General features: G+C 45.3%; 1 protein-coding gene across 2 annotated transcripts; it reads left to right on the forward strand.

Annotated features, from left to right (window-relative positions):
* The first annotated feature begins 2,554 nt into the window (after positions 1-2,554).
* On the forward strand, positions 2,555-10,333 carry cchcr1 (coiled-coil alpha-helical rod protein 1). Of its 2 annotated transcripts, XM_057054946.1 has the most exons (19): positions 2,558-2,908; positions 3,131-3,404; positions 3,480-3,623; positions 3,756-3,873; positions 4,060-4,254; positions 4,517-4,680; positions 4,765-4,879; positions 5,074-5,184; positions 5,556-5,699; positions 5,776-5,886; positions 6,139-6,245; positions 6,359-6,471; positions 6,558-6,630; positions 8,037-8,155; positions 8,236-8,424; positions 9,182-9,283; positions 9,436-9,557; positions 9,632-9,752; positions 9,838-10,333. In XM_057054946.1, the coding sequence occupies exons 1-19, from the start codon at positions 2,833-2,835 to the stop codon at positions 9,960-9,962; spliced, it is 2,523 nt and encodes an 840-aa protein (XP_056910926.1). In that variant the 5' UTR covers positions 2,558-2,832; the 3' UTR covers positions 9,963-10,333. The 2 variants fall into 2 exon arrangements, 1 of the variants encoding a protein (XP_056910926.1); XR_008953711.1 differs by lacking the exons at positions 9,632-9,752; positions 9,838-10,333 and having other exon boundaries at positions 2,555-2,908; positions 8,037-8,424; positions 9,380-9,502.
* The last annotated feature ends 4,700 nt before the right edge of the window (positions 10,334-15,033 follow it).

Here is a 15,033-nt window from a genome sequence, read left to right on the forward strand (position 1 = left end):
AAAATTCACATCCTGAAAGGAAGAGGAGGTTTCCAGCACATATCTGCAATCAGTTTTAGCCTAAAGTGTGATCTGAATCAGCTTGATTATAGGAAGAGAGATTTAAAAAGAAAAACCTCTGTTGTGTGGGTGTCCTGCAGTAACAGCATGAGAAGAGGGTCCATTCTCTTTCATGATGAAGACGCTCAGAAGGGTTCAAAAGATGATTCCTTAGACATCAGTATTTCTGCATTTGACCATCTCGTGCTGAGGTTATTTTCCAGTTTTGATATACTCGAGCACCAACCCAAGACCTGTGTTTCATTTGTTCCTCTATGTGTGTGGAAGAGTCCAACCTTCATAAGGAGAGAAACAAGATTGTTTACAACCCCTTAATCCTATCGAGGTCATGACGGGATCACCAGGGTCACGAGGATACAGACCGGACAGGTTGGCAGCCCATTGGACATTGACTTCATAAGGGGATGGTGAGAGCCGCCAGACACCCTCATTTGCCTGTATTTGGTCTGTGGGAGGAAACTGGAGTGGAAACATGGCAACTTCATGCGGAGCACAGCACCGGGATGAGTCCTGGCTGTCGTCCTCATCGGGATGGTAGAGGCCATGTGTGCTCACCTTCAGTGCAGTACACATCATTTTTTTTGCAGCCTTCGCCTGATGTGTTTACTCTGGCGTGCACTGTCAGGTTGGGGGATCTTGTCCACGCAGGCGTGTGTCCATATGCCTCTCGAAAGGTTGGAGCCAGGAGTGAGCCTCGAACCTTTCAGAAATGAGGGAAAAACCACAGCTCCAACATGCTCCAGCAAATACACATAAATACAGTTACAGGAATGTTCATTATAGGTGTCAAATAATTGTGTGTTCAGAAACTTCAGCAATGATGTTTAAGTAGAATTTAAATTCTTTTATGAGGCTCACATGAAGTGAATCAATGCTCCACGACCAACACTAAATACTGAACTTTAGTGGGATCAGAACATGCAGTAATAGCTCAGGAAAAGGCCAATGTTCCACACTGCTAATGGCCGTTCCTGGTTGCAACCTGCAGATCAACATTTCTCGGTGCCAATCCATGAAACTTTTTCTTGTAATGTTTTTCTACCCCCGTAATTCCAAATGTTCAATAAGAAACCGCTTTGAAAGTCATGGAGCTACATTATAATGCTGCCCTCCTTCTTAAAGGGGTCGGAATTGCCTTTGTTTTCCAGTTTCCCAGTGGCTCCTTCGCGAGCCTGCTTTTCAGCTGCTTTGCTCTTCAGGACCTCTTCGAGTATCTGCCAAGTGTTGAGCGAATCCACCCTTAACATACTTCTCTGTGCACTCTACCATGTTGTCTTTCAGCAGGCAGCGTGATATTAATATGTCACAATGTTCCTTAATATTCTATGATGGCAGCTTTTACCTTGGCCTTCAATCTACCTGCGTACTCATATACTGTATTTTCCATTTTGAGATAGCAACGTATAGAAACATCTTTCTTTCTCATGCACGTGTAGTGTCAGGCTCTATTATGGTAGCATTAATGTAAATGTAGCGCCTTATGTGTCATTCTATTTCTCGTCGAAGATTGGATGAAAGTTTAATGAATCCCTGGGGGAAAGTGGGTCATTGCAGGGGTTGAGAAGATATAAGGTAAGAACAAACAAAATATGCCAGCTGCTGGGAATAGCAGGATATGAAAACCTGGCGGTTGAGTGCAGCCTGTGAAATAGAGAATATAGCTTATTGAAAGCAATTGGTGTGGTCCTTAAGTGCTTAATTACATTTCAGAGATCTATGGCATAAACACAATGTATAAAAAGGGCATCACTGCAACAAGAGGGAAATAAATATGCAGAATGCTGACAAATTATGAAAACGCTTGCTCACTGTAAATTATTCACTGGTAATTATGCTGTTGGGGATAAGCCTTACAGTTTTTGAAGTTGCATGGCCAGTAAATTGCTAATTACCATTCAAACCTTTGCTTATTGGCCATCCCAATAGACACGCTTGACACCGCAATTCCTGCACAAATAGGAAACTGATTCAAGAATGGTCTGGTTGACAGATCCCTTTGGGTTTAAACACGAGCCCCAAGCAAAGCACAAAAGATTTACAAATGTTCAGTCTAGTAATCAAGCATCTACACTCATACCCCATGGAAATTATAGTAATAGTTGTACACTGTGGTAGCACATGTTCTTATTTGTACAAAACATTCAAACAAAAAATAAATACAGCCAAACATTTTATTGATGACAACTGTAAGTCACATTAAAACTTAGAAACGACACTGACACTGACTATTAATAGGAACTTATGTTAACATTGTCAGAACTACCGAATTGTTTTTCAATTTAAAAAAACCCTAAATTTTGTCTATCAGGTCAGTTTTGCTACCGTTTGTAAACAGGTTTTAACACAGCTCTGGAAAATAAGGTGAACCTGACTCTGATGGAAGAACAATGTAGAGTCTTTGCATCAAACTCTGAAGGCCAGTTGAGAAGAAGTGCAGTCTGAAAGGCAACACCCGGGGATCAGTCGCCCACCAGCCTCCTCAGATTCGCTTTACTATCCCGTGATGCATTGCGCGGCGCGCAATGTGAGGGAAATATATTTGTAATCGCAATATGAAACCTTTTTTGCCATTGTATACTATTCCGACAGTTTTAAGGCTTGTTCAAATATGACACAGGACTTTCTGAATAGTTATAAGATAGCTGTCTCAAGGAACGCTTGAGATTTCCGGTTGTCATTGTAATCTGTAACTAAGGTAACGACAAGTGAAGCAGCTGGAAACTGTATGTTGGCACTGTATTTTCCAGTTCAATGTTTATCTAGAGACATTGGATGAACATGGATCGATATAACGTTGGCGAAAAACGACTCATAGCTCCAGATAATTACACTTCATCGGGGACCTCACGTAAGTTATGGCTTGGCTGGTGTATTTGGCTGTCTCTTCCGAACCTGAGTTCGGTCAAATGCTAACCAGCATTAGCATATTAATAAAATACAACAGGAGGTGGCAGAGGTTCCTTGGTCAACCTTCGTGGAATTGGCTCTGACGTTACGAGGGACTGCCATTAGTGTAACACAATAACACGACAGCTGTGCATTAACTAACGTGTCTAATTTTGTTGTTTAGGGAATAACCAGAAAGACTTGGTGCCTCCATCGCATTTTGAATCCAGCGCCCAATTACCACGCAGAGCTGTCCAGCTCTCTGGGACAGTTCAGGCTCCGTGGATACACTCAGGCATAACATCAGGGGATCCAGGAACTCCAAATCCAGGCCTTGCAATCAGTCAGGCCCAGGAAATATTGGAACTCAGAAGAGAAAATGAGAGGCTCATGAGGCTGCAAAAAGAAAATCCCAGAGAAAACGTACCAGTATTGTCTCCATCAGACTCCAAGACAAGGTACCACAAAGGAGAGACTTTTTTATGAGTCCCTTGTGCGGATTGTTCCCAGTATTCCTGCTTTCTCGAAAACAGGTTCAGATGGGAATCAGAGTGGCGTTTGGAGGCAGAGAGGCATAAAGAAGAAGCGGAGAGGTTGAAGATGCAGGTGGAGGTCTTAAAAAGCTCTGTGGAGAGACACTGGGAAGAGATTAGAGACCGAGACAACACAATGAAGAGGTGAGTGACATGACTGTGTTTGGTGAGTGCTCGGTTTAGCTTTGGCATATTCAGTAATGGGATTCCTCACATGTGAGAGACTAATGGTGAATCAGTTTAAACCATCTCAACATGAAGATCTTTTCATTGCAGACAGATTCGTGATTTGGAAGCAGTACACGAAGAATTATCTAAAACCAAGTCTGAACTCAGACAAACCAGAGAGGAACTTGTTCATAGCAGTGCACAGAAGGAAAAAATAAGCTCACAGGTATTTGCACAGAAAAAAGAAATTGCATTTGGTGCTGAGTTAAGATTTGCTTGCCTCTTCTTTTAAAGTTTGCAGTCTTGTTGTCTCAATAACACAATGACAGCTTATAATATTAATGCAGCATCATTATCATTAGTTTCATAAAGCTTTTTTTTATTCTGTGTTTAATATTTGTGCTTTTGACAGCTGGAAAGATTAAGGGAAGAGGCTGCTGAGGAAAGTACAAGGCTGAGGAGAGATGCTGAGAGGAGCAAGGAGGAGGCGCGGGAGTGTGCTTTAAGGGCTGAAATGTGCAGATTACAAGCTGAGGAAGAGGCAAAACAGCAGGCTCTGAAACTATCAGAGCAGCTGTCAGAATTACACCAGAAGCACGAGGTGGAGGTTTGTGGCTTCACAGTCTTTATGGAGAAACATCTACATAAACATTTAGCATGATGATTTACTTTAGCCTTGTGTTCTACAAACGGCGTCGGCCATGCTGCTGAACTTTCCTTAAGAAGATCACTGAACATTACTTTTCTTTATCTCCCCTTGGGTGCAATGCAACTTTAAAAGAAGGAAGCTGTAGGAATTAAAATTGAGAATCAATGAACAGCATTTTAAATTGTTTTGTAATTTTCACTGTGGCGCTCGTCACTTTCAGCGGCAATTGCTCAACACTTCCCATCAAGCGGAGTTGGCCACACTCGGGAAAACAACCAATGAACTCCAGGACAGACTTGAGTCAATGACCTCTGAGCTGCTGCCGTTAAAAAGTACTCTGAAGGCGATAACTACCGAGAGAGATGGGCTGAAACAACGTTTAAGGTGCCACGTTCAATTGAAAACATCAGAAAGCCATACTCTGTAGTGCTTTGCAGTCAGATGAACTGTTTTGGCTTATTTTTCCAGCCAAATGGGACAAGCTTTTGAGACACAATCAGCAACACTGCACAGCCTCCGAAATTACATTGGCCAGCTCGCCCCAGAGAATGGAGAGAAGGAGCGATTAAATGACACTGTTGAGGTGAAGGCAATCCAAACACTATTGATTGCAATCGGCCTACTGTAAAGTAATTGCAGTGGGGGTGGTGTGTGTGTGTGTGTGGGGGGGGGGTTGAAATGTGGGTGTGTTTAGCAGGTATTATAAAAAATAAGAAATAAATTAATCTTTTCTACGTATTTGCTTCTTTCTTGTGTATTTACCTCTTCAAAATTTAGAGGCTGAACAGAGAGAAAGTGGCTCTCCAGATGGCGAACGAGCTTTTGACCATCAGGCTTAACTCTGTGAATGAAATGCTCACCCTTCAAGAAGAGAAAGTGGTGGAGAAGGTACGTGTTTGATTTGAATTGAAATACTGCGATTAGATAAATGTCTGGTGCCAGGACAGTTTCAGCTGTAGGAGGTCAAAAGCTCACATATTGTCTCCAGTTTTGATCCACAGCACAGAGGAATGCTGGTTGTGTGGATAAAGGCAAACCAGCATGATGACTGCGTAGATCTAGACAGGATGACAAAGCTACTGAGAAGTGTTTCCAGTTTTTAGCTCAGTTCTTGTCACAGTGAACAACTTGGTCCCTTTATTCTGTGTGTTTGAAGCTATAATATGGAAATACTGCTTACGATTTGATTTGGAAGTTTACTTTCTAATCCAGAGCTAACCACGTTCAGATAAGGAAAATAGGTGTTTGTGCTTTATTAGACCCTAACTCATCCGCTTGGGAAGAATTCTTCTGAAGGGCTTCAAGTGCTTCACCTCTGGAGGGAGAAAGTTTTCAAACTGTGCGTTCAGCTGCGGACAAAGGACATCGAAGTAAACGAGCAGAAGCATAAACTCGTCTCAAATGTAGGAAAACGGTCACCTCTTCGCACATTCTTGCCCAGTTTGTTTAAAAATCTCGTGCAAAATGTCTGCCGTTTAGATCAGATCCCTGCAGCAAGAGCTGCAGCAGGAGCAGCATCGAGCTCGTCTTCTCCAGCACGGTCTGGATGACAGGATAGCTGAGCTGGACCTGGAGAGGGTGGCAAAGGAAGTGAGTCTCTGAGCAGATGAAGCAGTTTGCCTCACACGGCTGTCTGAAAATGTGATGATGCGCAGTAAATCTGTGGCTGGAACATGATAAAACACTGCTGCCCAGAATGCTGACTATATTAAAACTCTGCCAGGTTACAGTAGCGGTGTTGTTTTTAATAACAGCAGCACATGGGCACACAGGCGTTGTTGAGTCTGCGGGTTGCGGTATGTTTGTGTACTTTATTATATGGATGTTTGTTTTTCTTTGCAGACATTGAAACAAGACCTGGCATTTGGTCAAAAGGAGAACTTGAACCTGAAATCGCAAAATAAGAAAGTAGAAGCTGAACTTAAGGTCCTTACAGAAGCCGTGCGTAGGTAAGAGTAATCTATAATCAAGCTCAAGTGGAGTCCCTCATAAATTTGAATAGTTTCTATAAACTAGCTCATTAGACTCGTATTTAATGCTGCGTCTGTTGCCTTTGCCTCAGGTTCAGTCAGGCATTTGAAAGCAAGGTGGCAGATGTGGATTCTGCCATAACACGGCTCAGCACTTTAACCCAGAGGCTCGCTTTTGCCAAAGGGCGGGTGGAGACCATCCAAGGTGGGATTCAAGTGCAGCTTAATGTACACATTCCCATTCATTGTAAATTGTACTGCTTTTTTAAGTGCATTGCGATTCTTTTTCAGGTTTGGTCTTAAGGAAAAACGCTCTGCGCAAAGTCCAGCAGGCCGGTAAACAGTCAGAACACCCCAACGAAAGGTACCGTGTCATCCAGACGTTGATCATGTGTAACAATAGGATGTCCTCAGTGCTGATGTGTTGGAAGCAGGAAAAAATGGGCAAGTGTGAGGATTTGAGGGGGTGTGTGACCAGGGCCAAGTAGTGATGGCAGGATGACTGGGCCTGGGTCAGAATGGCAGCCTTTGTTGGGTGTTCCTGCTCTGCAGTTGTCACTATCAAAAGTGGTCCGAGAACAGAAGAGTTGCCAATGTCAAAGGGTTCGTGGGCGGATAAGGCTCATTGATGCAGGTGGGGAGGGAAACCTGGCCTGAATAGCCCCGAACCAACCGACTTGCACTTGCAGAGCATGTCCACCCTTTCAGGGAAGCGGTATTCCCTGATGGCTGCTGCCTGTTCCAGCAGAATAATGCACCCTGCCGCGTGGCGAAATGGTTCAGGAATGCTTTGAGAGGCACAACAAAGAATTTGTCATTGTGACTTGACCTCCAAATTCCCCGGATCTCCGTCCAATCAAGCATCTGTGGGATGTACCAGACAAACAAGCGCCAGCCAGGGAAGCCTGAACACACAACTTGCAGGCCTTAAAGGATCTGTTGCTAACATCTTAGAGCCAAATAACACAGCAGACCTTCGGGGTCTAGTGGAGTCCATCCCTCCATGGATCAGGGCCCTGTTGGCAGGAAACTGGAGACCAACCCATTTGGTCTTGTGATCATAATGTTGTGCCTGATTAGATTACATTCAGAAATATCTGACTGGTTCTCCTTTTCTGGGTCTACACTGATATAGGAAACAAAGAAAAAGCTTTTTAGCAGCTGTTGATGATGTGGAGCTGCAGTGAGACTCAAACTGGTGCTAAATGTGCTGCATTTACTGCCAAATTGGTTAGAAATCACTGTTGACGTGCACAAGGAGTTTCAGAGTTCCTCCACTGTCGGCACTTCTTAAGCTGCCAGAGTCTCCTGAGATGTTGTGGTTGTTATTTTATTTACCTGCTGCTCAACTGAGAGAGTCCAAACACAACCTAAATGACAGTGAGGAACTTTGCGAGCTCGTTTCCAGTGCGATCATCATCCGATTACTGGAGTGATCCCATTATTCTAGCGATCACACAAACACTGAAATGTGATATGTTTCATCTGATACCGGCAGTTACCTGATTATGAGAAATCTGATGAACAGATTTCTCCCTGATGTCTTAGTGCACGTTTGCCCGTTAATCTGATTTATTTGATTCTTTTATATCTGCGCATGTGTTTCATGTCCTGTGGTGCTCAATTAAATTGAGATACGGTACAATAATTGACAACAGAAAAGTGCAAGAGGAACATTTTAGGGTAACATTAAGGACATCCTGTTCCCTCTCGCTCTTTGTTCCACTGTGTAGTTGCGTCTTCATCGTCTGTCTCCTTTGTTTGCTGCAGCGTCCCAAAGCTCCAAACAGAACTACATTTGGTTTATGAGGAGAGAGATAAACTCACAAAGGAGCTGAAAAGGACCCCTGAACTCATCGAAAAAGCTCTAACAGAACTCAGAGAACAGTGTGAGCACCTGTGCAACTCGCATTTCGATGGTCCTGTGGGGACGTTTGGGTCTCACTTTGCCTTTGGACGTGGTCCCCAGATGAGAGCAAACTGGGCCACCGGCAGCAGGAGCTGGAGCAGAGCTGGGCGGAGGTGCGGAGGGCCGTGGCCGGCAGAGACGAGGCTGAGCACAACCTGCAGCTGACGCAGGCCCACCTGGGAGAGTGCAGAGTCAACCTGGAAGAACTCTCCTCTGAGCTGCTCCGCCAGCAGGAGCGCAGCGACCGCGGTGAGGCCACCACTCTGTCTGTTTTTCAACCTTGGCTAATGCAGGAAAATGCAGGCTTTGGCCTTTTTTCTCTCCAAAAACCTCACATATTTACACCTCATCAACCCTTAGACCTGGGAGCATCACCAGGACAGTCGGATATTAAGGTTTCAAGATCACCTTGAACGTAGTTCTTCGGTTACTAAAGCTCCTCCAGGGGATTCAAGGATCAACTCTGGGAAACGTCACAGCTGCGTTAGAGAAGCTACAGATGCAGCATCAGGGGCTTCAGTCATGACTGATATGAATTAAAGCCTACAGACCTCTACAGAAGTCTCTAATGCTTAAAACCAGCCCGCTCATAGATTTATCCTAAAAAATCAGTATGAGATCCATGTTGGAAGAACGTTCCTTTTTTCCCTTCTCTGTCAAAACTGTTTCCCGCTGCGGATTAAAATGAGAGTGCTGCATCGAGGTCTAATCAAAGCTAAACCCCTGCCACGCACGTTTCGCTCTCTCCCTCATCAGTGGAAGTGTTTTTCACCCCCCCCCCAGCCATTAGAGTTAAAGCAGCTTGGTTAGCAAACACTGGTTACATCTTTATTGATAAATCTCTAATCGACCCAGGCTGCTCCCTGCTTGTGGAGACTAGCTGTTTGGACAAATGTGCTTATGGATGCAATAAAATCCTGGTTCTCTCCTGTGGTACCAGTACGGTCTTACACTTGTTTCTCTTCATTAAGGACTCAAATGTGTGCCTTTTTTTGCCCCACTTCAGCACTAGTGGAGAGAGTTTCCGAGATTGAGAGCCGCTGTGCGGAGAAGCTGAGAGAGATGGAGTTTCGAGTCAATACAGCCGAGAAAGAGCACACCAAAGCAGGTACCGGGATTAGCAGCGTGCTTCCTCAGCCCTCGGTAGCTTAACACAGGCGGCCGGAGTCACACCTCACATGTGGCCTGTGATGTAATATGTCAGCACGGCGAAAGTGCACGACGCTCCCCCGTGGATTCAGCCCGTGTCGTCTCTCACAGTTAAGATTCTGCGGCAATTTGAGCGACAGGCAACGTGGAAACAGGATGAGCCGGAGAGCAAACGGAGGGAAATCCAGGACGAGCCACTGAGAGAGACGGCGGGAGACAAAGCGCGTCTGAAGGTGGACTCCAGAAAGCAAACGGGTGTTTTGAGTCACGACCTTCGTTGTTCTCATGTGAGCTGAATCTGTTCCAGACCAGCGTTGACGAGGCAGGACTGATGGGCGAGTGCACAAGATCTCCAACAGCAAATTCAGAAGGAAGTCCTCCAGGCATGGCTCACCAGGAGGAAGCCAGACTCCAGCAGCCTGCACATGGTAATTAGTCTGTTAGGTCCTAATTTTAGAGTCAAAACCTTCACAGGGCCGAGATTGATCTGACCAGAGGTCTGTTTCCTGTCAGAGAAGCTCCTGTCTCTTCTAGAGGAGCTCCGAGCTCTCAGTGCTGCAGTGATAAGCAGCTCTGAGGGCTCTTCAGAGGAGGAGGAAGAGGAGGAGAAATTGACAGCCCAGGATGATCACCTCTGAGAGCTGATGCTGAAATAACTGATTCTCAGTGCTGCTAAGTAAGTCATCTCCTGGAAAAAGTGGAAAACGCGGGTTTAGATGGACCGTCACAGTTTTTAACTACACGTCATTTATTTTTCTCGACTGTTTTAGATGATTTAAATATATTTGAGATAAGAAAAAAGTAGCGTCTGCTAATACCGCAGGATTTTTAGCCCCAAAGTTTGTTTGTTTTCAGTTTCACTTTCCAAATAAAGTACTATTATATTTACATATGTTGTAAATTATGGTGAAATGTATTGTTGATAAATTTCAAGATCACCAGGAATTTTTTTTATTTTTTTTATGAACTCCTACTTGTCATTTCACACTAATAAATATCCAGCTGGCAACTGTGTTCTTTGTTTTCATGAAAACTCAAATAAAAGGCAGACTCCACTTTAGTTAGTGGTTAGTTGGTGTCACATTGGTGATTACTGAGCTTATAAAAGTTCATTTTTAATACGTTATTACAGTCCGAGGATGGATGGTGTTACACACGGTTGTGAACCAGATAATTGCGCAATCTGTCATGTTGTCACGAGTGCCAATAACACAATTTGCAGCGTTTTCAGGCCTCTTGGTGTATCCCACCTCATGAAGCACCTCATCACAGTAAGTGAGAGCAAGGTTTGGATTTTATTGGAGAACAAAACTAATTTGCACTCGGCTGCAGACAATTCATCATAAAACAGGATTAGATTATCGCCTAAAACCTTAATATCACTGAATTTCAACAACGAGCTGTGTCTTTATGGGGTTTTTCCAGTGTCTGACATTCAGTCACAGCCGGATTAGAGCGGAATTAAAACTGAAGGCGGCTCCGTCATGTGCGGCCTTTAACCAGCAGAGGGCGATGTTGTCAAAGTTAAAGTGTCACACGTCTGTTAGAGTTGGTTAGTTTCCACATCCTCTACCGATCTTAGGGCGTGAGGAACTTGTATTCAGGTGTTTTCCTGTAGATTTAAATGCCGTTAAATGTGAGCTTCTGTGTTTCTATTTCCCATTGGTGATGCAGTAAGGAATCCTCTTTTTTTAAATTGCAATGTCGCTGTTAACTCATGGATCATTTATTATTCAGCCAAGCCAGATGTGAAAGAGCGGAGGTGCTCAAGGTCACCGGGGATGCTCGTCGTCGCCGACGGCCTCACGGACCTGTTTTCTTATCGATCGTTCATGAGGTGTGTAGAAGCGCTGGTGTTTGTGAGGATGGCGTCGCGCCGTCACAGCTCAGCGTCTGAGACCAGAGCATCTGCCGTCATCCTCTCTGCCTGTCGTCGGGAGTCTGCATCAAGCTTGTCATGCTGTCCTGCTGCACATGATCAAGCCTGCTCGCTCCTCCCGGCTTCCAAGTGTAGTTCAGTGGTTTTCCTTGGCCTTTGCCAAAACCTTTGGACTCTGTGGGAATTTAAAATGAACGGAGACAACAGTTTCTTTCAGTTTCCTTCAGGCTGTAGTTTGGAGATTGAGGCCCGTGATCTTTTATTCACTTGCTTCCTACTATGTGGAAAAAGATCGGAGGCCAAAGGGAACTGGTCGTGGCTCAGGGTCGCGGGTCCAGGCCTCACGCGGGATTCTACAAAATTCCAGTTGTAATTTCTAATCCCATAAGCGAAACAGGCGGAGGATGACCAGAGAAAGGAGGGCGATGGTAGATGATGGTAGTTTAGACGATCCTCTGCAGATTCGGGATGTTTGTGAATGATGCCAGAGTCTGATGGTCCTGGAGCCTTCTGATAAGGTTCTCGTGGGTCGCTCAGAGGAGGAGCGTTGGTGTTGGTGGAGAGTTCCAAGCCTGACCGAGATCTAACACGCGTGTTGGGAAGAAACCATCTGGGGTTTCTTTACGCCCGTGTCCTTGCTGAATGTTGGCAGCGACATTGAAACGGCTTAGTGCTGCTGGACGGGAGTGCGAGCAATTTAGCCCGGGACCGGCGTCCACTGGGAGCGCTGGCGCCAGCAGACTGGGGTGAAGGCGGCGCTCGTTAAGGTGCATTCTGGGAACTTTCTTTTCGATATTTGGCTTGCAGAGAATCCCCCCCTATTGGGTGAATGTGGTGAGGCATTTCTCATCGCGGTTCTGGAAAGACCCCCCACCCCCCACCCCCCACCCCCCCCGGGAGGACGGCCGAGGGGCAGAAAGCCTAATGTTAGCTCTGTCCTTTAAAACATCTGTTGGTGAGATCTCATCAGGCAGACGGGCGAAGAATGAAGGGAAACAGAACATTAATAATTAAAATTGTAGGACTAATTTGTTTTGGCCTGTAAGCATTTCACTGGGGGGCACGTTTAATCAAGTTTCCATTAAAATTCATTGGTGCAGCTGCACCTTTGCTCCCTCTGGTTAACCAACACGCCGCCCCGCCAGGCCCCCCAACAACTGGATTTCTGGCATTTTCTCCATTTCCGAGCAACCCCCTCTGCCCCCCCCATCCCTGAGCATCCCCCCTTTCTCTCTTTCTTTTCATTAAGTGCTGTTTCAGTGATGTGTGATGGCAGCGTCTCATCCTCTCCTGTCATTCTGCCATCTGCGAACAATGGACGCCGTCTCCCTTCCTGTCCGCTGACATCTGGACCGGGACCTGCAGGAGCTCCAGCTCCCATTTCCTGTCTGTGGAAACCGGGCTTTTGTGTTGAGTTTCGGGGGGTTAGTCCTCATTACACCTTCCGGATTTGTTCCGGCCGAGCGTTCGCCGGGTTATTTCGGGATTTTCTAATTGTCACAACCTGTTTAGGTTATTGTGATGCACTTTCTTCTTGCCGACCACAGTCATCCTTAAATCACGCTCGCTCCATTCGCCCCCGGGCCTCCAAGCCTCGTCTCCTTACTCAGACTTGTTCTGTTACAGTCGGGGGTTGCTCTCACGGCACATTTCACAATCATTTAAAAGCCCTGTGAGCGCTCTGCGGGGGGGAACAAATCTGCATTCACCTGAATCTTTGCTCCATTTCTATATTAGGGCGGTTCGCAGCACAGAACCGGCGTGCTTGAGCAGAACACCCGGGCTGGCCATGATGGAGGTGCTTGGTAATCGCCATCATCGACGCTCTTTGTTGCCCCACTGAGGAAACCCGCAAATTTTAATTCTATTCACTTTTAAATGACAAAATGGGCTTTCTGCAGGGTCCCATCATAATTGCAGGTGAGCCTGCTAATATCCAGGGAATATAACTGCACCTCATTGTGAAACGAGCGCTGCAATAATCTTTTTATGAGCCCAGAACTGCAGAAAAAGGTCTGTTTTGCTCTGTTTTGCTCTGTTTGGTTTGTTAAATTTGAAGTTTGTCCGATACCAGTTCTTCAGGTTTGTTTTTAAGTATTCAGTGTTTTGTTCTGTGATCCTGGACAGTTTTGTTCCTCTCTCTATTTTCACACACCATCAAGGTCACTGAGGTCAACAAATTAGTTATTAATAGATGTGCCGAAGACTTAAAAGCCATTTGCTGGTTCTTTTCCCTGAGGAACAACCATCCACTTGCAGGTTAGAGCTACCCAGTCTCTTCCAACGATACTTTTATCTGTACTTTTTCTTTTAAAATGTGCTTTAATGATAAATTTGACCTTGACTGGAGATACTAAATTGCCCCTTGCCTTGACTGCGTGAGTTATTTGTGTGTTTGTAGGTGCCTCGATGGAGTGGCGACCTGTCTGGCCTTAAAATCCATCGCTACGGCTACATTTCCGCGCCATCTGTCCACTGAAAAGGATGCCGAGGCAAAAGGTTTTAAGAGGGAGAACGTTTGACTCTGCCTGGAATCCTGTTCAATGAAAAACTTGCACTTGTTGTGATGTGAGCTTCTCTCCTCCCGGAGGTTTGGTCCTCGTTAGCTGCAGCGCTAACAGCTCCACCGCAGCACGGCTGCTGCAATGAGAGGCACAAAGGCAAATCACAGTCACTCAGATTTTGTGGAAAAGGAATAGATCATCTGTCAGGAAAACGCCGGTCTGTGGTGAGAAATGCGGCTTCCTGCGGGGCTCGGAGCGCTAAGTGACCTGAGACAATATTGAGCCGCTAAGGAGACATTTTATAAGCCACCAGCAGCTCAAAGGTGAAAGGTTTTATTGTAAAGGCAGAATGCTTTTTTTTTTCTTTTTAAATCTGCAGTTTCTGGGGAGCATGGACCACTTTATGGCAGCCCTGACCTTGAGGAAGCACAACACCAAGATTTGAAGCATCATTTCATCTCCAGACTTTTACAGCATCACTTTTATTCTGTGCAGGGGGAAACTGACGCGATGGGCGGGTGAGTTACCAGTGCATGTTATGCTGGTATATTAATTCTAGTTAATTCATGCGCACTATTCCTTCAGGCTTTCACTCTAAGTGGCCCGAACCAAATGAAAGTTCTGACGATGTGACGGCTGCAGTCTGAGCATCCTCTTTTTTATGTGTTAGCACCAGAAAACACTGTTAGCATTTGGAGGCTTTGTAGCTGAATTTATCATTTTTAATTATCTAGCATTCCCATTTATGCCTGCTCAAGGAAGAAGAGTGTGTGTGTGTGTGTGTGTGTGTGTGTGTGTTTGCGCATCAAAGCACTTCAGCTCTGCACTTTGCAGTTTTCCCAGCAGGCTTTGGCTCTAACCTCGCTGTAAATGTGAAACACAAAGCCACGCGTGCGGCTCCGCATCCAATTTCACACATTTGGACACTGTGTAATGACACCAAAACAAAGATTTTGATTAAACGTCCAGCTACGCCTTTGGTCCCTGGACCGCTGTATTGTATGACTGACCAGTTTAATGGTTAAGTAAAAGAAAAGAATGGCGTCTCTTCTTTCTGCCACTGAAACGATACAGTCAGGAGCTTTTATAAAAGGAACTAATTTGGGATGATTACTGATGAATAAAAGAATAAATAATTGCCCTCTTGATGACTTAATTAAAGTGGATGGCTGACGTGTGTGACTGGAGCTGTGTGCTCCAACACTGGGTACGTCTGTATTTAGGCCACTCTGCCCCCTCGGGCTCCCAACTTGTGTGCATAATTCTGCTGATAGTAAGGAGGCTTCGCTGCAGCGTGCTCTGCATGTGCAGGGTTAACTCTGGTGG

The sequence above is a fragment of the Takifugu flavidus genome, chromosome 14, assembly GCF_003711565.1.
Source record: "Takifugu flavidus isolate HTHZ2018 chromosome 14, ASM371156v2, whole genome shotgun sequence".
NCBI classification, from domain to species: Eukaryota; Metazoa; Chordata; class Actinopteri; order Tetraodontiformes; family Tetraodontidae; genus Takifugu; species Takifugu flavidus.

Coding starts and splice junctions, on each gene's coding strand:
- cchcr1 (XM_057054946.1), top strand. CDS start 2,833: ATGAACATGGATCGATATAACGTTGGCGAAAAACGACTCATAGCTCCA. Junction 3,874..4,059: donor AGGAAAAAATAAGCTCACAG/GTATTTGCACAG, acceptor TGCTTTTGACAG/CTGGAAAGATTAAGGGAAGA. Junction 8,425..9,181: donor GCAGGAGCGCAGCGACCGCG/GTGAGGCCACCA, acceptor GCCCCACTTCAG/CACTAGTGGAGAGAGTTTCC.